This window comes from Natator depressus, chromosome 2 (assembly GCF_965152275.1).
Source record: "Natator depressus isolate rNatDep1 chromosome 2, rNatDep2.hap1, whole genome shotgun sequence".
Classification (NCBI taxonomy): domain Eukaryota; kingdom Metazoa; phylum Chordata; order Testudines; family Cheloniidae; genus Natator; species Natator depressus.
The window spans coordinates 229982167-230008183 of record NC_134235.1 but is presented as its reverse complement, the minus strand read 5'-3'; the positions used below and the strand labels follow the sequence as shown (position 1 = coordinate 230008183).

Genomic DNA, 26017 nt, shown 5'->3' with positions numbered 1-26017 from the left:
AATGGTTCATTTATCTGTCTAGGCTCTATGATGGCCCCCATTACCATGGTATCTAAGCCCTTTCCCATTTATTTAAAAATAGAAACAACAATCTTTCTCTCATTTGTCCCAGCCTGTAGGAGTAATAGCTTGATTAGAGCACAGTTGTGTATGTGAGGGAGAAAGAGAGCCCCACCAGAGAGTGTGTGGGAGTATAGAACTATTGCAGAGAGGAAGCTTGATCATGAGTTTTGCATTTAGCTCTGAACAAAGTGAGTAAGTAGTGGTCATTCTTATATATTATGAGAGTGGGTTACTTAGTCTAGGACCAGTTCCATTCAAAGCACCATCTCACAAACCTCCTGCATTGGTTCAGAGTTTCATTGTCAGTGGAATGTAGCTGTCATGGGATCTCGTTGTAAAGTGAGAAGCAACCTGTCAGGTAATCAGGCATAAGCGCCAACTTCCCCTCTGCCTGGTGGGTGCTTGACTCCACCCGCCCCGCCCCTCCTCTTCCTGCACCTTCCCTGCCTCTTCTCCGCCTCCTCCCCTGAGTGCACCGCGTCCCCACTCCTTCCCCTCCCTCCCGGAAAGTGCTAAGCGCCGTCAAACAGCTGTTAGGCAGCGGAGGCACAGGAAGCGCTGGGAGGGTGGGGGAGGAGTGGGGACGTGGTGTGCTCGGGCGGGGGAGAAGTAGGCGAGGGAGGGGAGCTTGGTTGCCGGTGGGTGCAGAGCACCCACTAATTTTTCACCGTGGGTGCTCCAGCTGTGGAGCACCCACAGAGTCGGCGGCTATGTAACCAGGTACAGTCCCATGGAGGGCATAGAAAATCTGGACAGACTTTGAACTTGTCTCTGTTCAATACAGAGCTGGTGCAGAGAGCAGAGCACTGCAGCTATGCGCTCATGGCAACCCGTGTGACTACGCACATTGCTGAATTTTGTACTAGCTGGAGCTTTCGTAGCCAGTGTGGCTTCATTCCTAGCTGTGCAACAATCAACAGGACACAAGGTTCTTGGAGAAGATCTGGGATCAAGACAAAAGGCTGGGGAAAGACTAGGGTGAGCAGATGGGAGCCACAGCAAGGTCAGGGATGAATTAAGCCAAGTTAGGGCTTTAGGAATATCTTACATGGGAACTCTCTGCTATGGCCTCACCCTTATACTTTGGCCCAACCTCCTGCTTGAGATGGTAGTAGCTGGGGTCTTCCCTCCCCTTTGTTGATGGGAAGTGTGACAGTATCTCTGCCTCCTTCCTCCCTCAGCCACTTGGAGAGTATGCTCCCCAATCCCTTATCAGGAGCTGGGACTCCGCATCATAGGGCCTCCTGCTCTAGTTGGGTAGCAGGGCACCCACCTGCACCCCACCTACCTGGCTGGAGAAGGTGACAGCTGCAGTAGCCAGGGGACTCATCCTTCTTCCCCCAGAAACCCTGAGGATCTGTGAGGTCCTGCCCCACTGAACTGATGACTGTGGCTTTCTCCCCACAGCAGTGGCAAAAACTGCAGCTGAGTCCCCGGAGAGTAGCAGGCTTCCCTCCTTGACCCCCAAAAAAGCAACAGGGGCGTGGTCTGGTCTGGTCTGGTGGGTGGGCCAAATTGCTTCTTACCCAGCTTTTGTGACTGCCTTTCCTGCCTCTCCTGAGCGCTCTCTACAGATTCAAACACTCCTAACTGCAGCAGTTATACCCAGTTCACACTTTGAAGTTTCTTTTCATAACTATGAGGGCTGGAGGCTTACTTTATTTTTGTTTTAAAACTAAAGCAGGGATTCTGAACTCACTATCTTACTGTGGTAGGGACCCTAGACCCACGTTTACTGGTGCCTACCCTTTAATCTAGCCCTGGGCAAGTCTATAAGGGGTCAGAGTACAAGGTTGGGAAAAGGTTGGATTGTCGGAGAGAGAGGGGATACACAGATGGACTGAGAGGAGGAGATGAGAGGATAAGCTTGTGTATTAGAGAGTGGAAAGGTCGTTACATCTCTGACCAAAAGTACTGGTTTCATTCACATTCAGACTGTGAGGCAATAAACTCTAAAGCAATGAGCACAGGGCTCGGAGTCAGAAAGGGTCTGATATTCTAAAATCCCAGCTCTGACACTGATTAGCTGTGGGATTTTAGGCACATCATTTCATCTCTTCCTCATCTGGGATTCGATTTTGTCCTCTAGCACCTGGGTGCTGCTCTCACATAAGTGAAGACAGACCCAATCCCCAGTAAAATGGGGGGGGGGAATAATTATTTACCCCAAAGGGTTATTTTGTGAGATTTAATTAGCATTTGTACAATGCTCTGAACATGTGAACCATTAACTAAGTGTTAAATATGATTATATTTCTGTTCCAAGCACTGCATGACTGGCCTTAACATGTTCCTCATTAGTTTCTAATGGTGATGTCCATAACACAAAAACATTAAAAAATGAAATCTGTCTAACAACCTCAAAATTAAAGATGAAATTCCAGATAAAACTATCCTAGCAATTAACAAACGCTCTTTTAGGTTAAAAGTAAAAAATGTAACACAATTTTGAACAATTTAGAAAACAAACTCCAGAGGGATTTGTGTTTATTATGGCATTTATCACCCCTCCTTCAGTACTGCATATTTGCAAATTGTTTACATGTTTGCCTGGGTGTTTTGCTTTCCAGGGTCTCATTAATGAGCTGCAGCTCTGTAAAAGCCATATAAGCACTTGACCACTGGGAAAAGCTATAAATTAGAACATAACCATATTCAAAGCAGTCTCTAACTCTATTTCCTCCTCCATTACTTCTTGATTCCTATCCTCTTCCCACTTCGTCCACTTCCACCCTTCTTTCTTCCATCCACTCCTTAGGCCTCAGACTGCATGACCACAAACTTGCACCAAGATATCTTGGTTCTCCCTTTTCAAAAATTCCAGAAAACTCAACTGATTCATTAAGTATTCCAGCTAAAAGAACCAGAACTATATTGTTCCATATTTTGCCCACTTACACTATATAAATAACAACACATCTTCCCAAACTTACACTACACTTACAATATATAAATAGCACATATTCTCAAACATAAGGTATTCCAGATGTCATACAATTTCAGAGATATTTAATAAAACATTAAAATAACTCCCCTGCTTTGTAATAAACTCCAGAAAGCACTAGATATATTCAGTCTTTGTTCTTTATACACAAACTTGACATTTTTGTCATTTTTAAGTACAGTAGAGGACCTAGTTTCCAGCTTTTGATATTCTGTTCAACTGGGAACATACAATAGGCAACCTCAGAAAGTTTCCATTATCCCCTTCCCCCCACCCCGCCGTTTTTAAAAAAATATCACTATTTAGTGTATTTGCAATATTCTCTCTATAGTACTCCCTGCACTTGGAATTATTACAAATACCAAAAAGTTAAGAGCACTTACTGAACACAGTACATTAAAATAATTGTATTAACTTACCTAGTATGTACATAGTTTTGATATCTGTATTTATCACCAAATTGCTTATGTTTTAAAACTTTGGCAATAAAATCAGTTTAAAAATAACAACATAACTCACCGGGAAGTACAGGAGGAGTGATCCAAAAAGGATGGTTTCCAAAAGAACCAGGCCTGAAGCCCTGATGCTCTAGAAAACAGAAAAGGATGCATGACATTAGAAAATATTATTCATTTTCTCTTTAGGTTCTAAGCTATTTATGAAAGAAACCTTCATACTTGTCTGCACAGGGCCTGGCACAATAATTACCTATAAATATTATTAATCCTGATACAGTAGTTAAATTTTAATTGATTTCAACCATAAAATATCATTCCCTCTTCAATTTTGAATGTTGTTTAACACAAAACTGTTTAGATAGCATTTACTAATGCCCAATTTTGCCTTTAAATGTACATGCATTGATTCAGATCATGGGAGTTGCAATGATGAATTTAAGGGCAGAATTTGGTCTGTTCTGTTTGGATTTCAAATAGTCCTTCTAACCTTTTCACATGCATATTTAATGCCAATACCCTGGCTTCTGTAATATGTATGAATATTCTAAAATTTTATTATATACCATAAGTGGCTTTTTAGAATGAAAGCATATAACTTTATTTCCCCCAACTTTTGTATGAGAATGCTGATTCAGTCATTCACTTTTAAGGAATCTATATCTAGCCAAGTACTGTACCCCTTAATCCTATCTATGGCACTTTGAGGCCTAATCATTATGTTCCCATTATCATTTGCTTATTGTTGTAAGTAAAAAAAAATAAAAATTGATCAATCTTCTCCTCCCACTATAAATCTTGTTCCAATAAGTTAAATGATTTATATACAGTAATCTACAGCTTATATAATAAGAAAAAATGTAGACACTGCATTTCCCATTTCCTTAACTACCTACTTCATCCAACATTTTGTAATAAATCACTCTGTAAACCCACTGTTTTTCTTTCAAACAAGGCAATTTTATGGTAGGCTGTCTCTCCGCAGAGAGGCAGGATGGCAGAAGGGCTCTTTGAAAAATCCCCTTGCTTCCTATTAAGAAAATTCTTTTATAGCCTGGAATCAACCTGCCATGCAAATCTCTCCTGTGGCTTTGGTTGGGTACCACCATATCCGTTGTAAATAAGACAGTAATTTTTAAAGACTTTTTGAAAATGTTTTACAGAAGAACTGGGGCCAAGGGATCCTTTTTTCCCTTGGCCAAAGACTCTGCAAGGAACTCTCCAGATGCCCTCATTCAGGGAGTTCACAATCTGACTGTGACGGGACATACCAACCCCCCAAGGGTTAAGGAATTGCTCTGGGCACAGAAAGACACACCCCCTCACCCACTGCTGAGCATGCTCCCAGTGCAGGGAGAGCTCAAAAGGAAGCAGCTCAGCTCAGTCTGTGTTGACTGAGCAGGAGAGCAGTTGGGTGCTACAACCTCCTGCAGAGAAGCCACTGGGGCTCACAGTCAAGCTGCTGCAGACCTTTCAACCATGGAGGCCAAGGACAACCAGTCACTACAGAGAGGGGAAGATGCTCCAGGGAGTGACCCAACAGGACTCCCAGGGGGACCCCAAGACAGACCCGTGGTGCAGATGAAGGAACAGAAGTAGGAGTAGGAAGTGATCGAAGGAACAGGCGTAAGGGCACCTGTCCCTAGGCCATGTATCTGGACCATTATTTTGAACAGCCCTGGGTTGGAACCCAGTGGAGCAGGGAAGATTTGGAGTTCCCTACCCCCAGCCACTGACTCTCGTTACTGGGCGACACAATCATTGAATACAGCTGCTGAACCCTGCCACTAGACAAGGCGGCCTCTGACTCTCACCATCCAGAGTACTGTCACTAGGCAAAACTGCCAGCCTTGGACTCAAAAACCCCCTTGACACTGACTAACTGAGATTCCCTTCTATCAATAATAGTTACATCAGCTGATCACTGTGACAAGTGTCTGATGTACTTCATGGAATAGATTGAAAGACTGGGCAGTTCTTACTATGCCTTTGTATTATGAAACCCAATGGCTCCTAACTCAGTTGGAGCTGAGTTTAACATCATTTCCGACAAAAATTGTTTTTTGCAGCTGTGGCTGCTCAAAGCCAGTGGCTGTCCCATGGCGCCATTACTGACAGGCACTAGCAATGCCTAATTTAGCATCCGTAAGAATATGGAGGTCCACTTCAAGAATGCTTCTCCGGGTGCTGCAGTGTTTTCCAACTATTACCCATGTCAAACCTCCTGTTTTTAAGAAAGATAACCAAGAATATAATAGTACTGCAGCTCTGGGTGCCTCTCCATACCAATGACACATGAGGTAAGTCAAGATTAAGGCCTTTTTTGAAGGTTGAGACTGCATTAGTTAGGGGTTATGAATGATCTCTTACTGGCTTTTAATTGAAGTCAGGGAGCCATTCGGTCATGCAAGACTTCAGCAGCTTTTAATATGAATGAGCACAGTTGATGCTTCAGCCACATAAGTTATGCCTACACAGCCTGCGAAGCAAACCTCCCACCCCAGGTCAACAGACTTGGGTTAGAGGGGCTAGCACTAGCATGATAATAGCCGTGCAGACAGCGATTTGAATTTGTGGCTCAGGCTGGAGCTTGGGCTTTGAAGCCCAGGAGGGGGGTAGGCTCCAGAGCCCAAGCTCCAGCCCAAGCTTCAACTTCAAAATGCTGCCTACACAGTTTTTGTCAGAGCTCTAGGGAGAGCCCAACTAACCCAAGTCAGTTGACTTGGGCCAGGAGGTTTGCTTCCACGGGCTGTGTAGATATACCCATAAGGACTTTACTAGTGTGTCTGGGCCACCTTCATGGGATTCAAGTAACAACTTCCTTCAATGTTCACTAAAAAGTTAATTGTGACCAGATGCTTAACACAATTAATATCAATAGTGAGGGGGAAGGAACATAAGCTAGAATAGTGAAATAACAGGTTAAAGAATATTTAGATAAGTTCAAGATTTGTTCAAGTTGGCAGGGCTGGGTGAAATTCACCCTCAGGTACTTAAGGAACGAGCTTAAGCAATCTCAGAACCATTAGTGATTATCTTTGAGAACTCCTGGAGGGCAGGTAGGGTGCCAGAAGACTGAAGAAAGGCAAACATAGTACCTATCTTTTAAAAGGGAAACAAAGAAGGACCCAGGGAATTATACACCCATTAGCCTAACTTTGATACATGGAAAGATCCTGTAATAAATTATTAAACAATTAATTTGTAGGCACCTAGAGAACAATAGAGTGACGAATAATAGCCAACATAAATTCGTCAAGAACAAATCATGCCACAACAGCCTAATATCCTTCTTTGACCGGGTTACTGGCTTAGCTGATGGGGGGCAGGAAACGGTAGACATGATATATCTTGATTTTAATAAGGCTTTTGACACTGTCCCATGAGACATTCTCATAAACAAACTAGGGGAATGTGGTCTAGATGAAATTACTATAAGGTTGGTGCAAAATTGGTTGAAAAACCATACCCAACAGAGTAGTTATCAATGGTTTGCTGTCAAACTGAAGGGACATATCTAGGGGATCCTGCAAGGATATGTCCTGGGTCCAGTACTTTTCAATATTTTGATTTATGACTTGGATAATGGAGTGGAGAGTATGCATAAAATTTGCAGCTGAAACCAAGCTGGGAGGGGTTGCTGGCACTTTGAAGTACAGGGTTGGAATTCAAAATGATCTTCAGAAATTGAAGAACTGGCCTGAAATCAATATGATAAAATTCAATAAAGACATGTGCAAATTACTACATTTAGGAAGGAAAAATTAAATGCACAACTACAAAATGAGGAATAATTGACAAGGCAATAGTTCTGCTGAAAAGGATCTGGGGGTAACTGTGGATCACAAATTGAACTTGAGCCAACAATGTGATGCAGTTGTGAAAAAGGTTAATATCAATATGGGGGGTATTAGCAAGAATGTCATATGGAAGACATGAAAGGTAATTTTGCTTTACTCCGCACTGGTGAGGCCCTTAGCTGGAGTACTGTGTCTAGTTTTGGACATCATACTTGGAAAAAGATGCAGAAAAAATGGAGATGGTCCAGAGAAGAGCAACAAAAATGCTAAAAATTTAGAAATCCAGATGTATAAGAAAAGGTTAAAAACACAGGGCACGTTTAGTCTTGAGAAAAGAAGACTAAGTGGGGATCTAAGGACAGTCTTCAAATATGTTAAGGGCTGTTATAAAGAGGATTGTTGATCAATTGTTCTCCATGTCCACTGGAGGTAGGAAAAGAAGTAATTGTCTTAATCTGCAGCAAGGGAAATTTAGGTTACACATTAAGAAAAAATATTCTAGCTATAAGGATAGCTGTGCATGGAACTGGTTACCAAGGGAGGCTGTGGAATCCCCATTACTGGAGGTTTTTGACAAACACCTGTCAGGCATGGTTTAGGTATATTTGGTCCTGCCTCAGCATGGGAGGATGAACAGATGACCTCTCAAGTTCCCTTCCAGCCCTACGTTTCTGTGATTCTATACCTATAATATTAAAAAGAAAACAGTCTGTAGTTATCTTGTATTTGTATTTCACCCCCAGCAACTGAAGTGCCATGTGTCTAAAGGATCTAAGATATCTACAGTGTTGTTCAATGTATATATATATTATGGGCAAGATTTTTACCCACAAAGGAAAGAATTTTCATTTACTGCAGAGGAATGTTCAGAAATAGTAAAGTTAAGAACCTTGGCATTATTTTCAGCAACATCTTTTCCCTGGAAAGCTACATGCTGGATATAGTACAAAAGTGTTTTCATTCAACTGTGCAATCTGTGCAGACTGCACCCTTATTTCTCCTGTGGTGAACTTGCAGACACAATACATAATCTTCTGACCATGAACCATGACTACTGTAATTGCCTCTTGGATCTTGTCTACACTAATATTTTAAAACATGTTTGAACAAGTTAAGTAATACCATTGGAAATCCTAGTGCAGGCAGGATACAAATGTTCATTCCTAGTTGTGTTTAACCCTTTTGGAACACATTTTTGTCTGGCCTGTACTATAAATTTCAATGATGTTAGCCAACACAAGTTACAACATGATTAAAAATGGTAGTGTAGGTGGGACCTCAGTAGGGCTTCTAGCAATGTTTCACCAACCATTTGCATCCAGTGTAGAGGTGTAAAAGGACATTTGTGCACTAAATGGTCACCTGTGGTCATATTCCAGCAGCCCTATGATTTTCTACACAAGCTGCCTATAAAATGGTATATTCTGAGATGAATCTGCTGAATTTTAGAGAACTCACTAGGGAGGGACTGAATAAAACTGAAATCTCTTAACAGATTTCGGTGCTCTGATATTTCATGCCTTTTAGGGGTTCACGTTTGTGCCTCTAATCAGAAGGTGATGAATCCTTTATATGGTGCTCCCTAAGGCATGGATATTGATAACCATGGACTTCTGCATCCATCTGTCTCCTCCCCATTTACAAGTCCAAAAGCACTCTCTTTTTGGAAGTGCTTTTAATATAATCACTTTCCTGTGTGCTAGGATATTTTAATTCATATTTTATGTATTTATCATTTTAGCTGCTTTTGCATATAGCATCAGGGAACATGCATTAATACCTATTGAAATTTTAATTTCCATGTAATCCAGTCTGAAGATTTTAGGTTTCCCCAGTGCACTCCCTTAATATAAGATAAATCCACACAGTATTTCAATAGTATGTAAGGGGCAAGGGGAAAAAAAGAACATGGAGACTTTTGCATCCCGAGTGAATAAAACAGTCTTGTTCTATCTCCCTGATTTCTGGAGGGAATACTTTATGCCTTCCTGTGTTAGGAAGAAATCTGTATTTCTTCCACTCTCGGGAATCATTAAATATCTATATTGAAATAACGCAGCTTCTTTGGGCACTGTTGCTTTCCCACAGGCTGACAAGCCAAGCAACTTCTTTGATTAAGGAATTTTATACTAAATGTTCAAATACTTCTATATTTTCCTCTGGAATGACTGTCACAGCATGACCCTCCATACTTTATACAGAGTTATAAAGCATTTAAATGGATGCGACCAACAAATTTAGCCCAACTTTTGTGCCTCTCTGACAACAGAATTATTTGAAAAAGTTTTAATGAACAGTAGATAGTAAACAATTGGTTCATTTTACTTACTTGGACTTTCAAAAGTCTTTGGACTTTGGGGTGAATGAACCAGGAATTAAAATTGCAAAGCTTGTTGGCAAAGCAAAGTTATTTAGGTTAATCAAAACTAGTGAGGGTTGTGAATTCCATAAGGATCATACAACATTAGGTCCTTATCCTGTAAAGACATATACAGATGTTTAATTTTATACTTGTGGATAGCTCTCTGAGAATGTGAACTCCTTAATTCCAACTGGCAAGAGGGTTATAGAATATCCTGATTGTGGTATGTACATTCTGGTTCAAAGAATGTCATGTGAGGCCTTACATAAAAACCCAGGTCACACTGGTCATTGCTGCCATTGTGAAATGTATGTACACATACTACGTAAGGAGTTATGTCTATGTACTGAAATTATATTCTTAAATTCTATATCACAGGAGAAGTGAAGAAACAGGTTTTCTGTCAAACAAAAGATGGTTTATTCACCAGTTTCTGAGTTGAGATGTTAATTGGGCATTGTAAGCTAACCAAATGGATGTCTATTAACATACAAAGTTATCAAAAAGAGATGTGAAGTCAACAGGGAAGAGCACACAGGAAAAACAAACCATGGAGGGGAGATATCCTGTCTCTGAGTACAGACAATGAACTTTGGGGATATAAAAAGAAGGCAAAGACAACACCACCTTATCCTGCACCTAGGAAGTAAATGGGCAGTGCATTTACATGAAAACTGGACCTCAACCAATCTTGGTGAAACACTGTAGAAAAGACTTTGGGTGAGATAAACTTCTTTAGATAATAGAAAAGGAGTACTCGTGGCACCTTAGAGACTAACAAATTTATTTGAGCATAAGCTTTTGTGTAGCTCACGAAAGCTTATGCTCAAATAAATTTGTTAGTCTCTAAGGTGCCACAAGTACTCCTTTTCTTTTTGCGAATACAGACTAACACGGCTGTTACTTTGAAACCTGTCATTAGATAACAGAGTAACCAGTTAAGTTTAGTCTCTAGAAAGCATGTTATGATTTTATTTTATATATAACCTTCTGTTTCCAGTGTCCTTACTCACTATTTCTTGACTGTTGAATCTGTGGTAATAAATTTATCTGTGTTTTCACACATGAATATATGTAAGTGTGGTGTGAAATTCAGTGTTGATAAGTGCAAAGTAATGCACACTAGAAAAACTAATCCCAACTATACATACAAATGATGGAGTCTAAATTAACTGCTAGCACTCTGAAAATATCTGCTCAGTATGCAGTGGCAGTCAAAAAAGCTAACAGAATGTTAGGAACCATTAGAAAAGGGATAGATAATAAGACAGAAAATATGATAATACCATTATATAAATTCATGGTTCACCCACACCTTGAATACTGCATGTAGTTCTGGTTGTCCCATCTCAAAAAAGATACATTAGAATTGGAAAAGGTACAGAGAAGGGAAACAAAAATGATGAGGGGTATGGAACAGCTTCCATATGAAGAGAGATTAAAAAGACTGGAACTGTTCATCTTAGAAAAGAAACAAATAAGGGGGGGGATAAGATAGAGGTCTATAAAATCATGACTGGTGGGGAGAAAGTGAATAAGGAAGTGTTCTTTATCCTTTCACATAACACAAGAACCAGGGGTCACCCAATTAAATTAATAAGCAGCAAATTTAAAACAAATAGAAGGAAATACGTCTTCACACAACACCTGTGGAACACGCTGCCAGGGGATGTTGTGAAGGCCAAAATCAAAAGTGGGTTAAAAAAAGAATTAGATAAATTCATTGAGGATAAGTTAATCAGTGACTATTAGCCAAGATGATCAGGGCACAACCCTGTGCTCTGGGTGTCCCTAATCCTCTGACTTGTCAGAAGCTGGGACTGGATGTCAGGGAATGGATCATTCAATAATTGCCCTGTTCTGTTCATTTCCTCTGAAGCATCAGGCACTAGCCACTGTCAGAAACAGGATACTGGACTACATGGATCATTGGTCTGACCTAGTATGGCCATTTTTATGTTCTTATGATATTAAACAAGGTGCTGATCCTGAACTGAATCATGCAAGCTGGTGTGACATTGTTTTCTTGGGGACAGCAGCCCTGATATTTCCGTGAGTGTTCAGTGGATATGGGACTCAACACTACAAGAGAATGCTTTGAAGGGGCTCCAGGACTGTAGTGCACCTATTGTTAACCGACAAAGCAAAATAAGGGCTGGCATAGCCCAGAGGAGAGCGCTTGGGTGCGTAACAGGGTGATGGTGGCCGGGAGCTGACAGTAAGTTAAGCACAAGAGAGTCTCCCTCATGCTGGAGGCAGGGGGCAACAAGATGACTTAGAGTTCCTGGGTACCCCGAGAACCATCACAGCAGGGTTAGGGCTTTAGGTTACTGTATAGCAGGACAGTAGATGAACTTCAGTGTGGACAATTGCACAGTAATGCACATTAGAAAGAATTACTTAAGTTACTCACACAAACTGGGTTCAGGGATAACTGAGAAAAGATCTACACGTTGCGCCAGACCCTTATCTTAACATGAATGGAACCACAGTGATTTATGCACATTGAGGATTTGGCCCATCACTGTGAATTGCTCAAGATAGTCCAATATTTTATTCGCTTTTTAAAATCATTATTGCACGTTCAGGTGATGCCTTCATTAAGATGGAACCAGAGCAGCTGAGATGGAGGTGGGGCAATTACACAAGACCTTCTTTTTTTCTTTTTTTTTTTAAAATTGTGTTTTAGCCCTTCTGGTGCTAAAGAAAGCCCTTTGAATGTGAAAAATTGGACTAATTAGCTATATTGACTATATAGGATCTGGGAACATGCAACTCATTATGTTTTTGATAAAATACACTGAATCTAAATGCTTTTTTTGGCCAGGTACGACACAAACAAATTTTTAAAAATAACAAATGATTATGAATTACAGCATTTTGAGTTGTGAGAGTAGATGCATAGGCCCAGGCCTCTGTGAACCAGGAAGCAGTTAAGCACCTTCAGTGGGCAGAGAAGGGGCAAAGCAGAAGTTCCACCATGAAGGGTATAAGAATTTAAATAGAATTCAATACACCCCTCAGCACGTGCTGATGACAATATACCCACCCACAACTAGAACTTAAATTTACACCAACACCACTGGATTCCAACATATGAGGGCTTTATTTCAGTTAACTAAGTAATAGTCTCTCCCTCACTAAATATATAATGTTTGATAAAGCCATAAATACAATCCTGAATGCAAATATTTAAACCACCAATTGCTAAGATGCTAGTGGCATTCTCTTTAGATATAAATGACCCCCATTCAATGACTTGCCAAATTCAATCACTGTAGGAGTGAGTGTTTTATCTAATTTATTTCTGTCCTTTTGGCTGGATTTGGATCATCATCCACTATTGTGCTTTCCTCTAAATGTTTCCCCCTACTGCACTGCATTCCCTAAAGTAATGGCTGTTGCTGACTTCATCTAGCAGAGTACTCCATACAGAGACATACAGAAAAACATGTATATCCAAATACAATTAACAACGTTGATTCTAAATTTGCAAGTCATTCATCCTGTTTAACTGTCCTTAAAAGGCCTAAAAGGGCTGGCAGTGTCTTTTATGGCTGCAGAACTAAAATTATACGTGTACTTTGATTTCTGTGAACTCAAATTACACTATAAAATCAATACATAAAGCCAACTTCTACAAGATTGCTTTCCACAGACACACTTCTACCATAATCTAAAGAGCAAATAAGCAGGAACTAGACTCGAACAGGCCAATTACGAAGTCATTATATGGAATGTTTCCATTTTATTTTAAATTAAAATTACTGTAATCACAGATCTGGTAATTTAAAAGGTTTGACGTGAACTGATCACATACATCAAAGTTTTGGTAAGTTTTTATAAAATATAAACAACTTTTACAAGTTGGTTCATGTTTCTAGAAAGTCTCAATAAAGGAAACATACCCTGGGTTTGATTAAGACACATGTTCTTTGTCCGTTCAGCAGACAAAGGAAAGTCAGATTTTCCCCATTAAGTAGAGCAATGCAGTCTTACAACACAAAGTAAATGGACACTGAGTGGCTTGTACAATAGTACTGACTACCTCACATACCATTAGGTGTGAGTAAATACACTAAGTGCCTGGATCTAAGGCAATATATACCAATAAAATGTATCAGCCATCTACCTAAGGTATTCATACCGTCCCCCTTACTGTAGTGTCTGAGCACTTCACAATCTTTAATGTATTTATCCTCACAACACCCCTGTCAGGTAGGGCAGTGCTATTATCCCTTTTTACAGATGGGGACCTGAGGCACAGAGAGGCTAAGTGACTTTCCCAAGATCACACTGGAGGTCTGTGGTAGAGGAGGGATTCATAGATTCTAAGGCCAGAAGAGACCACTGTGATCAGCTAGTCTGACCTCCTGAATAGCACAGGCCATAGAACTCCCACAGAATAATTCCTAGAGCAGATCTTTTAGAAAAACATCCAATCCTGATTTAAAAAGTGTCAGTGATGATGAATCCACCACGAGCATTGATAAATTGCTCCAGTGGTTAATTACTCTCACTGTTAAAAATGTATGCCTTATTTCCAGTCTGAATTTGTCTAGCTTTAACTTCCAGCCATTGGATCTTGTTATATCTGTCTCTGCTAGACTGATGAGCCCATTATTAAATATTTGTTCTCCATGTAAGCACTTACAGACTGTAATCAAGTCACCACCTTCTCTTTGTTATCTAAATAGATTGAGCTGTTTGAGTCTAAAAGGCATGTTTTCTCATTCTTTAATCATCCTCGTAGCTCTTCTCTGAGCCCCCTCTAATACATCAATATCCTTCTTGAATTGTGCGCACCAGAACCGGAATACAGTATTTCAGCAGCAGCCACACCAATACAGAGGTAAAATAATCTTTCTGTTCCTACTAGAGATTCCTGTTTACGCATGCCCGGATTGTGTTAGCTCTTTTGGGTACAGCATTTGAACCCAGGTCCCCCACAGCACAGGAAAGCACTCTAAGCACTGAACCATCCTTCCACTTATGCAATACATTAGTGTATGACAAGGTAGCTGAGCAACACGCTGAGATGGGCATCACTTAGAGCAGCACAATGAGATGATAAAGGGACTCAAAGTCCTATCTTGTGAGGCTTCCAGCTATAGAAGAGCTCACACAACCAACCCTCTAACAGCGTCCCTGTGAACAACTCTTCTGTGAAGAACTTTTCAGTCTTTCCCCTCATTATCTCAAAAACTACTACTCTTTCTCTGGATGGCACCCTCTATAGTTGAGCCAGTGTGAACACTATTAATGGGGCTGTACCACGCTATCAGTATTTGGTGTATCCAATAAAGACAGGAGAGTTATCTACACACTGGCCACAACTTGCAAGGAGTGTTACCAGCATGCCATGGGTAGACTTACACTGCAACTGGAAGGTGTAATTTCCAGCAGAAGTAGATATATCCCTGGTAACCCTAAAAACATCCCAATGCAAATGGGCACAGGGCTCACTGGTATCTAGTAGTGAGTTTCAGCTGGCCTGAAAAGCTCCAGTGTACCCCAGCTCACTATTGTCATAACCTGTATCTAAAAGGTGTCATGTCAGATATCAGTAGAAAGCTAATAACACACTGATCATTAATATTGTGTGGTGTATGTATGGAGGACAAATGCAAAATTACAAACTTATTGGAAATTATGTTCTTAACGTGTGTCTGACAGGCAGAGCTGAAGTTACCCCACCCTAGACAAAGGAATGTGGTTCTGCCACCTTGAAGGTGCTTTCAAGATATGCTCCCATTGTCCCTTAATGTATTTACATAAAAGGTAAACAGGACCGTCAAGCCAACAAGACGAGGAAACAACCACTCAGCATAGCATCATGGCAGGGGTAGGAGATGCAGGAACAGATCAATGTGCATTTTAGCAAAAACCAGCACGGGAAGAAACCAGCAGGGAACTTCCTTCACCCAGAGACCCCATGTCACCTTCCTCACAGCTTGAATTTACTTTGGGGGTGGTGGGAGGAACCTTCTGAAGAATGCATTTCAAAGGTTTACTGGGCTATTAAAGAGAGGGGCAAAGAACTCCAAGTTATCTTTCACCAAAGAAAACAAAGGAGCTGAGAATTTTGTTGGAGATCCTGACCCAGGGAGTAGTGAGCCATCTTGCTAGAACAAGGTTGGGCAAACTACGGCCCGGGGGCCGGATCCGGCCCACCAGCCATTTTAATCCGGCCCTCGAGCTCCCGCTGGGGATCGGGATCTGGGGCTTGCCCCGCTCCAGTCCGAGAGCAGGGTCAGGGGCTGCTCCATGTGGCTCCTGGAAGCTGCGGCATGGCCCTGCTCCAGCTCCTACATGCAGAGGCAGCCAGGGCACTGCACTCTGCACGCTGACCCCTCCTCAAGCGCTGCCCCTGCAGCTCCCATTGCTGGGAAGGGGGCAGCATGTAGAGCGGAGCCCCCTGGCTACCCCTATGCATAGGATCTGGAGCAGTGCCATGCTGCTGCTTCCAGGAGCCGCTTGAGGTAAATGCTGCCCACAGCCTGCATCCCTGAGCTTCTCCCCATGCCCTAACCCCGTGCCCCAGCCCTGATCCCCTTCCCGCCCTCTGAACCCCTCAATCCCAGTTTGCAGCATCCTCCTGCACCTCAAACCCCTCATCCTCAGCCCCACCCCAGAGCCTGCACCCCTTCCCACACCCCAACCCCAATGTTGTGAGCGTTCATGGCCCACTATACAATTTCCATTCCCAGATGTGGCCCTCGGGCCAAAAAGTTTGCCCACTCCTGTGCTAGAAGGAAGTGTGGTAAGAATCTTACCTTGAACCAACACTATAGTTTTGTTAAGTCTTAGTCTCTAGAAAGTGTTTTTAACTTTTATTTGCTTGTAGACATTTCTAACTCCATCCTTTATGCCTGAACTCAAAATCCTATCTCCATTTGTTAATAAACTCATTTTACTTTAAATCTAAACCAACCCTGTGCTGTTTTTGAATTGAATTGAGTGTTATCTCCAGTTAAAATAAGAAGCTGTTCATTTTGTCTTTTTAGAGGCATAACAAACTAACCTTATTATTCCTCTGAATGGTCCAGGAAAGGGTAGGACATTGAAGAGCGCATGGTTTGGGGAAAATTTGGGACTGGAGAGTGATGGGGTCATCTTGCCAGATGTAACCAAGGTTGGTGGATACCAGACTGTGGCTGGGGTGTAACAAGCAGGCTGCTGGAATCAGAGCTGCTGAATCAGAGCTACTTAGCACACAGACACTCAGTGCGTGCTTGTTTGCTGGCTGCCAATGTCCAGGCTGTGAGCCACATCAGAGCATTTAAGGCACTCGGGGTTACAGAGCAAGTGGTGACGTAACCCCTTACCAGTCTGGTAATGTAATCCCAGAACATGATACTCACCCTAGCTTCAATCGAGCTAGCATACTAAAAACAGAAGTACAGATGCAGCAGCACGAACAGTGAGACAGGGTAACCACCCTGAGTACAATCATGCTTGTCTGGTCTCACCTCTTAAAAGAAAAGAAATCCAGACCCCACCAGAAACAATCCCTGACAGCTCCATTGCTTGTATAATTAATCAAGTCATCTCTAACTAGCACAGTAATCAGGTGTTTTAGGATAAAGCCCAGTGGAATTTTCTTCCACTTGCATGCAATGTTAGTTGAGCTCCCCCCGACCCTCCCCGATCAGCTGCTTGTTTTGTTACATCTGCTTTTGCTGTTAGCATTTGTTTAGGCTTTTGCTTATTTATTTCTCCAGTGAGATATTGTTGGTCATGTGTACTGTTTGTTCATTTGCTGCTTTGTCTGTGTGCTCACTTGCTTTCAGAGTTTTATTTCTCTGTTCCCTTGTTTGTGCCAGTGAAAGTGTCCTGTCTTGTTTTCTTTTTCTCCCTCCCCAGTTATATGCTGCTGCCACCACAACAGATTTGACTTCTGGTTAACATTTACATTTTCCCCTCTCTCATTAGGGTTTTTTTGGGTTGTTTGAAATTAATTTACTTCTTGTTTAAAACGTAATAATTCTGAGTAAAATGTTCACTAAGATGAAGAGTGAATGGGAGTGACCAGAGGACTCCTGGTTTACAGCTTCAATCCAGCAATACTGGGCTCAATCCAGGAGTAACTGGATTAAATTCTATGGCCTGTGTTACACAGGAGGTCAGTCTAGATGACCTAATGGTCCCTTATGGTCTTAAGCGATATGAACCTCTGAATGCGCCTCCTACACTCTGCTCTGGAAGATTCTTGAGAAGGGACCGCCACCTCAGTCAAACTATGTAGTGTGGAACATTGTTCACTTGGGAGAATTCCATCAAAGCCATTGCCACTTGTCAACCAAGAGAGTAAATGCAATCTAATTACTGTCAGTTCCTGCACAGGAAGCCACCAAGTGGACCAGACACAAGTTGTACAACAGAACTAGATGCAGTGCAACAAATAAAAAGTGAGAGCGAAATAACACTTATGCAGTTAACTTTTTCAGAAAGCTTAATCAGCAGATGGGTGTAGTTATTGGGGGCTGGGAAACAGACTGAGGCTAGGGAAATAGTTAATTTAAAAAAGAAATTAAAAGTAATCTTGATTAGAGGGGTATTTGGAGATGCCCTGAATAGTGACGGAACTAATTGCACCTGTACTCCCCCTCCATGGCCCAGCAAGGGCACTCATTCTTAAGCTTCTGGCTCCCCAGCAGTCACCTCTCTTAGTTGGGGACCCGCATCTCTTTCCCTCCTGACTAGGGTATTTTCAGGCTGCTCAGTTCCTTGACTACATTGTGAATTCTCTGTTTAACCAGGCCTGCTTTGCCTTCTCCTCTGAGGCTAGGAACTAGTGTAATTGCCCGTTATGTTACCACACAGCTCTTTCTAAGTAAGCACATTTATTCTTCAGGTGAAAGCATTACCAAAAAAAACCATTAAAAGCAAGAAAATAACCTATACGCATGCTAATAAGCTTACCAGAGATCACCCCAACTCCAACAAAGGGTCTGATAAATGACTAGTCCTTCAAACCCCACAGGGGATTTTCTGTGGTTACAAGTTCATAGCATCTCTTTGCTCAGAACAAACACACCCATGAATAGGTCAAATTCTCCCAACCCTTCCCACGAAGGATTGGGGCTTTCCTTAGACAGAAGATCCTGTCTGTTTGCTGGATCAGAAAGAAGATACTGAGTTAGTTTAAACTCAGGGTATTTATCCACAAGTCCTTTCTTTGTCTGCTGGTTTCTAGAGAAGCTAGTTTGAACTAGTATATGGAAATATGTCTAGGCAGTAGTACCTCTTGGGAGGTGTTACAACCTAAGTGAATTTGCCTAATCACCCCTGATTGTTCTTAGTGGGCTGTGGTCCTGCTCTCCTATGGAATTACTTTCAATCCCTGGCCCACAGTGATACATAAACTTAATATGGTATGATTCCCACAAAGATATTGCAGAAAATTGCTATATCTGTCACAAGTTCCCTTTAAAGTATATATGTAGATAAACTGAGATGTCACGTGCCTATCACCACCTTGATCACTTTACCACCTTTCCCCTCTGATTGCTGAGATCTACTTTTACCAATCTATAAATGTGTGTATCCTAGTGGAAGTTACAGCAGACTCTATTAGAATCTCTCCTCTTCTGTTTGTTTCTACTCAAGAATGAATAGTCCCCAAAATCAGTACACAAATAGACCCATCGCTCTATTCTCAAACCTAGCTGCAAACTGAAACCAGTTGAAAAGTAAACTGTGATTTCCATGAGCACATTCTTTTAAATTATTTTATTAAAGATATTTTAAAATACTGACATATACATTAATATGCAGAGAAACAACACAAACTAGTAAGAAAATGCATAATAAACCTGGTTCATTACTTCACCCCTCCTATGAAGCAATTTCAGGTGTCTCCGTGTACATATTCTTTAGAACAGGGGTACAACCATTTTCTCACCTCCTCACAATTAGCCTTTTGTCACAAAATACCACCCAACCCCAGAAAACCATTTATCAAATGTTTGTTGTTGTTCCATAGAGTAACTTGGTCTCCAATATGAGTAGAGAGTGCCCCCAGTACTAGTGTTTGAACTCTTACTCATAAAATTAATCAATATAAGACAGAACCATGAACTGACACCTGGGATGAGAAACTGGTTGATATCAGATTGGCAAAGATCCTGGGGGGTTTTTGCCTTTGTCTGCAGCATGGGTCACTTGCAGGTTTAAACCAGTGTAAATGATGAATTCTCTATAACTTGAAGTCTTTAAACCATGATTTGAGGACTTCAGTAAGTCAGCCAGAGGTTAGGGGTCTATTTCACGAGGATGAGGTTCTGTGGCCTGCAATGTGCAGGAGGTCAGGCTAGATTATCATGATGATGCCTTCTGACCTTACAGTCGAGGAGACTATATGGCTCATAGGATATGTCTACATGTCAAGCTGGGGAGGGTTGATTCCCAGCTCAAGGAGACATACCTGAGCTAACTCTGGTTAAGTTAATGCACTAAGAATAGAGTATAGCCATGGCAGCGTGAGTGGTGGGAAGGGCTAGCCAGCCAAGTATATGCCTAGGGTCTTGGATGGACACATATTTGGGGCACCTGGCCCCTCCCTCGGCTCACACTACCACAGCTGCATTCTATTTTTAGCAAGCTGGCTTGATCAGCTCTAGAGCGAGTACATCTCCTCAAGCTGAGAATGACACCTCCACCTGGAAGTCTAGACATACCCATGATATGTGGCTCTATAGAAAACTCACAGCTTATGCAGGATATAGCTGTACCACATTTCAACTGAGCAAAGGTTACTTTCAGTGAAACTTGGCTTTGTCCACTCAAATAACTTGAGCCCAGTGAGGGTTTGTAGACAAAAATTGAAATCTTACATTTGACCCTATATTTTGATCCTAAATTTACCCTAATTGTGAGCTCAAGTACGGAAGTGCGTGAAAATTCATGAAGTGTCACAATAACCTATAACAATACACCTTGATGGGAAAAGGTGCAAAAGGGAGACAGAATGATTAAATTACTACAAATAAAAAAGTCTGGTGACATAATTCAAGGACTATGTCAAAATCATGTCTGATAAACAAGAGAAATACAGGACCAGAAATCAGTGAACCAAAACTGGTGTGTCAGAAATTAGAACAGAAGAACATAAGAACGGCCATACTGGGCCAGACAAATAGTCCATCTAGCCCAGTACCTTGTCTTCCAAAAGTGACCACTGCCTGGTGCTTCAGAGGGAATGAACAGAACAGGGCAATTATTGAGTGATCCATTCCGTTTTCCACGCTCAGCTTCTGGCAGTCAGAGGCTTAGGGACACCCAGAGCATGGGGTTGCATCCCTGACCATATTGGCTAATAGCCATTGATAGGCCTATCCTCCATGAATTTATCAAATTCTTTTTTGAAACCACTTATAATTTTGGCCTTCACAACATCCTCTGGGAACAAATTCCTGATCACCTTCCTCTCCTCCAAGTGCTTCAAAATGGATTCCTTGAGGACCTGCTCCATGATTTTTCTAGGGACTGAGGTGAGGCTGACCGGTCTGTAGTTCCCCGGATCCTCCTTCTTCCTTTTTTAAAAGACGGGCACTATATTTGCCTTTTTCCAATCATACGGAACCTCCCCCAAATCGCCACGAGTTTTCAAAGATATTGGCCAATGGCTGCGCTATCAAATCAGCCAACTCCCTCAGCACCCTCGGATGCATTGCATCTAGCCCCATGGACTTGTGCATGTCCAGCTTTTCTAAATAGTCCTTAACCTGTTCTTTCACCCCTGAGGGCTGCTCACCTCCTCCCCAAACTGTGCTGCCCAGCTCTCTTGGACTCCTTTCCTGCTCATATTAGCCTCCCAAGGGATCCTGCCCATCTGTTCCCTAATGCCGTCAAAGCCTGCTTTTCTGAAGTCCAGGGTCCGTATTTTGCTGCTCTCCTTTCTTCCTTGTGTCAGGATCCTGAACTCGACCATCTCATGGTCACTGCAGCCAAGGTTGCCAGCCACTTCTACTTCCCCGACCAATTCTTCCCCATCCATCATATCTTTGAGGCAGGACGTCACTATTACACAGTTGACTGCACTAGCTACTGTGGGGAGGTCCAGGCCCTTGTCCATGGCAAGCTTCAAATGATTTCTCTGTTCCATGTCCCAGGTTGACTGGGAGGGTGTCCAGAACATTGGCAGTATCTTGGTGGAGATGGAAAATTCTCAGTTAGCCCACTCCAGAATGAGAGACTAGATAATGGATGGTCGACGGACAGGTCAGTTGTTTCAAGTGATGGGCAAATTATGGCATGCTGTAGGGTGGAAGGTTGATTTTACTCCTCAGGGAAGTGTTGCTTATCTCCATTAGCATGGGTTCCACATGCTCTCAATTCTCTTTCCTTAGCCAAGAAAGCAAGGGTCAAAGTCACAACTGATGGTCACTGAGCTGTCCCTCTAGGATATAGTTTGCAGAAAACTTCCCTGTGACTCCATGTTCAGCCCCAACACCTGAATCATCAACTTGTTGATTCATTAAGGTGTCTAATACATCTTAAGGCATCAGTGATGGCACTACACTGATGAGTATGTTTCACTGTGTAACTCTGATCCACACACAGGCATGCTCTTCTTCAGAGAATTTGAATCTGAGCTTCTGCTCCCTATGCATGCACTACTCCTGTTCTAAATAAGGGTTAGGTCTCCAGAAAATCAGATTTTCCAATCCACCAGAAGTTCTGGCATGGCTGCCTCCTACACAGGCTGCCCTATTCCCATCCCCATTATGAGAGAGACGATGGGGGATGTAGGAGTCAGTGCAGAGGCAGAAAGGGGGCATAGTAGAGTCAAGCTCCTCCTACCCTGCCCACCCCATTGGCATCATCAAGGCTGAATCCCCACTCTGGCACTTTGAATGCGGAAGATGGCGGCCCGCAAGGATTTTAAAAATTAATACTTGCCACTCCAGGCTTTTTTCTGACCTTGGCTTGGTAAATGCAGCCACCACCAAAATACAAAAAAACCCTTAGACCCAGGAAGGAGCACTTGGGAATTCCTCCCTGTGGGGTACCCTTAAGCCTTTTCACCACTCCCCAACCCCCGGGGAAGAGCAGAGAAAGAAAACAAAGGAAATTAGCTGTTGCTACCAGCTAATCAAACAACATGCACAAACCTCTTGGGACGCCAAAAATTTAATCCTGTTCTTTAAAAAGGTAAATTTTATTAAAACAAAAAAGAAAGAAAATACATCTGGAACATAGGCTTCTGCTAGATTTTAAAAGAGCAATTCCAAAAATTAAGCACCAAAATAGCTTTCTTGGGATTTCAGCTTAAAGGTTACAAGCAAACAAAAGCATCTGGGGTTAGCACAGAGGAGTCCATTAGCCACAAGAAATCAACAGAAATAATCCTAATCGCGTCTTTCTAAACATTCCTGATCTACTTACACATTTGGGCGTTCCAGATAAGTAGTTCTAGGTATGATCTAATGATTTATGATCATACCTGGCTTAAAGCTGCTTACAGCATTGCTGCTCTGTACCTCTGCTCTCTGGGGAACAACCACAGACAAAGGGAAGGTTTTTTTCCAAATTTTAAAAAGTTCTAGCCCTCCCATTGGCTCTTTTGGTCAGGTGCCCACTCCTTTTCTTTTACTTGTGGGCTTGTTAACCCTTTACAGGTAAAGCAAGTAGAGAACAGCTACTAAGATGAATTTTATAGCTAGCTGGCTGGTTGGGTGTCCATAAAAGGGAGCTACCTCCCCTCTCCCCCGGCTTCATTTATCACAAGCATAAATTCCATGAAGCAACTTACAGCAGTGTCAGAAGTTAGAGCACGCTCCCTGCTGCTCTCAATTCTGCCAGAGCAAGACAGACAGGGACCAGGGAACCACATCTCTCTCCCTCTCTCTCTGCAGTCACCATTTTCCACTACACGTGAGTGCAGCATGCATCAAACCAAGCTACTTCGATGTTTCAGTAGTGATCTCTTTAATAACCACCTTTGGTTTTAGAAATTTACTTTCTTTTTATTGTAAATTTTCTCCTTAAAACATCTGAGAGTCAACTTAGTGCCTGAGAAAGCTAGAAATGAACAGTGCAAACTGAACTACTACTACAGAGTGCAGGCAAGTGTTTGCAAGCATCTTCCCCAATAGTCTTCAGTCTGATCTTTTGCCTCCTCTACCACTAACTGTGGCCTTTGTTAATTAAGCACTTTTCTGTACTACTGATTTTAAATTTCAGTGCAGCAAAAAAAATATTCGTTTGCAAATTGTGTTTAACCGTTCCATATTTTGGTATTGCTCAATATTTGTTCATAGCATTTAGAAATGTTAGTAGGCCTTAGGATAAATAACCATTCATTGTCCCCCCATCTCTGAAGGCAGTGACCATATCAGCTCTTTGCTTTCAAAACACTGCAGTAAATCATATTAGAGAAGGAAAATCCCACATGCCTCCCAGGTACTGCTGGAGAGCCATAAATAAACTTAATTATTTCCACAAGGGAAATGCAAATATTTTATATGGCTAAACTGCATCAGATAAAATGAAACAAAAAGCTAAAATGATGGATAAACAAGTGTGAAAGATATTGCATTTCAATTCTCTATGGTCCTGTGCAGTTAACAAAATACAGCCACATTAATTAGCATTGAATTTCCGAACATCCACAAACAAAGCAAAATTTTGTGCTTCAAAGTATTTGCAATGAGGAGGAAAAAAGAAAAAAATGCAAGAAGAAAATTAGAATAATTCTCTATCTGAGCTGTCACATTCTGTATCACTGGATTCAACAACTAGATCTGACAGGCATTTGGCAATACTCCAGCAAAGCTGTAGTTTTCTCTAGGGCCACATGTCACTATGTGCCATATGCAATGTGGCACCATGGAAAGCTAGTGAGGGGGAAAAAAAGAGTAACATACTTTGATTTTTCTCACTTTCACTGAGCAGCTCTGCCATTTGAAAGTCTGCCATTCCTAAGAAGGAATGAAAGAACCGGCGCACTGACTGCAAGACAATTTACATTGGCAAAGGTAACCTGCTAACAAGATGGATGCGCCGGATGCAATTTATTAGAGAAAAAAACAAGGAAGATTTGCTCACCAATCCAAAATATGAACATAACACATTACTACTTCATAAACTGAAAAGTAACCCTATGTAATTCAGTGCATATCAACAGAGCAGCATTGGATGCATAGGACAGAATCATGGAGGTGACTCGTTTAAATCAATCCTCTGGGAGACTAAACAGATAAGAAAAATACAGAGACCAGGCAATTCACCCTGGGTATAAAACAAAGATACAGAAGATCTCACTGGGCACAAGTGCAACATAAATTACTCAGTTGGAAGGCACTGGGAAGATAACCACTACCCACATAAACAACAAATTGTCTGAAAAGACAGGCATTTATTAAAGATTGTATATGTAATGGGGTCTACGTGCCCTTTGGTGTTACAAGCGGATTTATTCTTGGATTAGTACTGCCCTGCTCCAGGTTTGGCAGGTTTCCACTTGTGTTGTGGGTGCAAGGATATGTGTTCTAGGGTTGCCAGGTGCCTGGCTTTTAACCAGAATGCCCGCTTGAAAAGGGACCCTGGAGATTCCAGTCAGCACCGCTGACCAAGCTGTTAAAAGTCCAGTCCGGCGGTGCAGCGGGGGTAAGGCAAGCTCTTTGCGTGCCATGGCTCCACGCAGCTCCCAAAAGCGGCCAGCATGTCACTGCGGTCCCTAGGCGCAGGGGCAGCCAGGGAAGCTCCGCGTGCTGCCCCCTCCTTGAGCACCGGCTCTACAGCTCCCATTGGCCAGGAACCATGGCTAATAGGAGCATTGGGGGCGCAGGCATCATGCACCATGCAGAGCCGCTGGGCCGTGCCTCCGCCTAGGGGCCGGACATGCTCGCTGCTTCCGGAAGCCACACAGAGCCAGGGCAGGCAGAGAGCCTGCCTTAGCCCCACTGCGCTGCTGACTGGGGGCCATCTGTGGTAAGCACCCCCCAGCTGGAGCCCGCACCCCAACCCCTCTCCCACACCCCAGGTTGGAACCCTCTCCAGCACCCTAACTCCCTCCCAGAGTGCACACCCCATACCCCCTCCCACACGCCCAGCCCTGAGCCCCCTTCCGCACCCAAACTCCCTTCTGGAGCCTGCACTCCCTCCTGCACCCCTGCCCCAGCCCTGAGCCTCCTCCCACACCCCATACCCCTTGACCCCAGCCCAGACCCCCTCCCACACCCCAAACCCCTCATCCCCAGCCCTGCCCCAGAGCCTGCACCCCCACAGCCAGAGCCCTCACCCACTCCCACACCGCAACCCCCTGCCCCAGTCATGAGCCCCCTCCCACACCCTGAACCCCTCATTTCTGGCCCCACCCCATAGCCCACACCCCCAGCTGGAGCCCCAGCCCAGTGACAGTGAGTGAGGGTGGATGAGAGGGAGG

At 42.7% G+C, this 26017-nt stretch overlaps 1 protein-coding gene across 1 annotated transcript in view; it reads right to left on the bottom strand.

Moving 5' to 3' along the window:
* Positions 1 to 26017, bottom strand: part of GPR158 (G protein-coupled receptor 158) — a 309363-nt gene that overhangs the window by 119472 nt on the left and 163874 nt on the right. The window contains exon 5 of the mRNA XM_074946104.1: positions 3527 to 3595. Within this exon, the coding sequence (XP_074802205.1) occupies positions 3527 to 3595 (69 nt within the window). The remainder of the gene's footprint in view (positions 1 to 3526; positions 3596 to 26017) is intronic.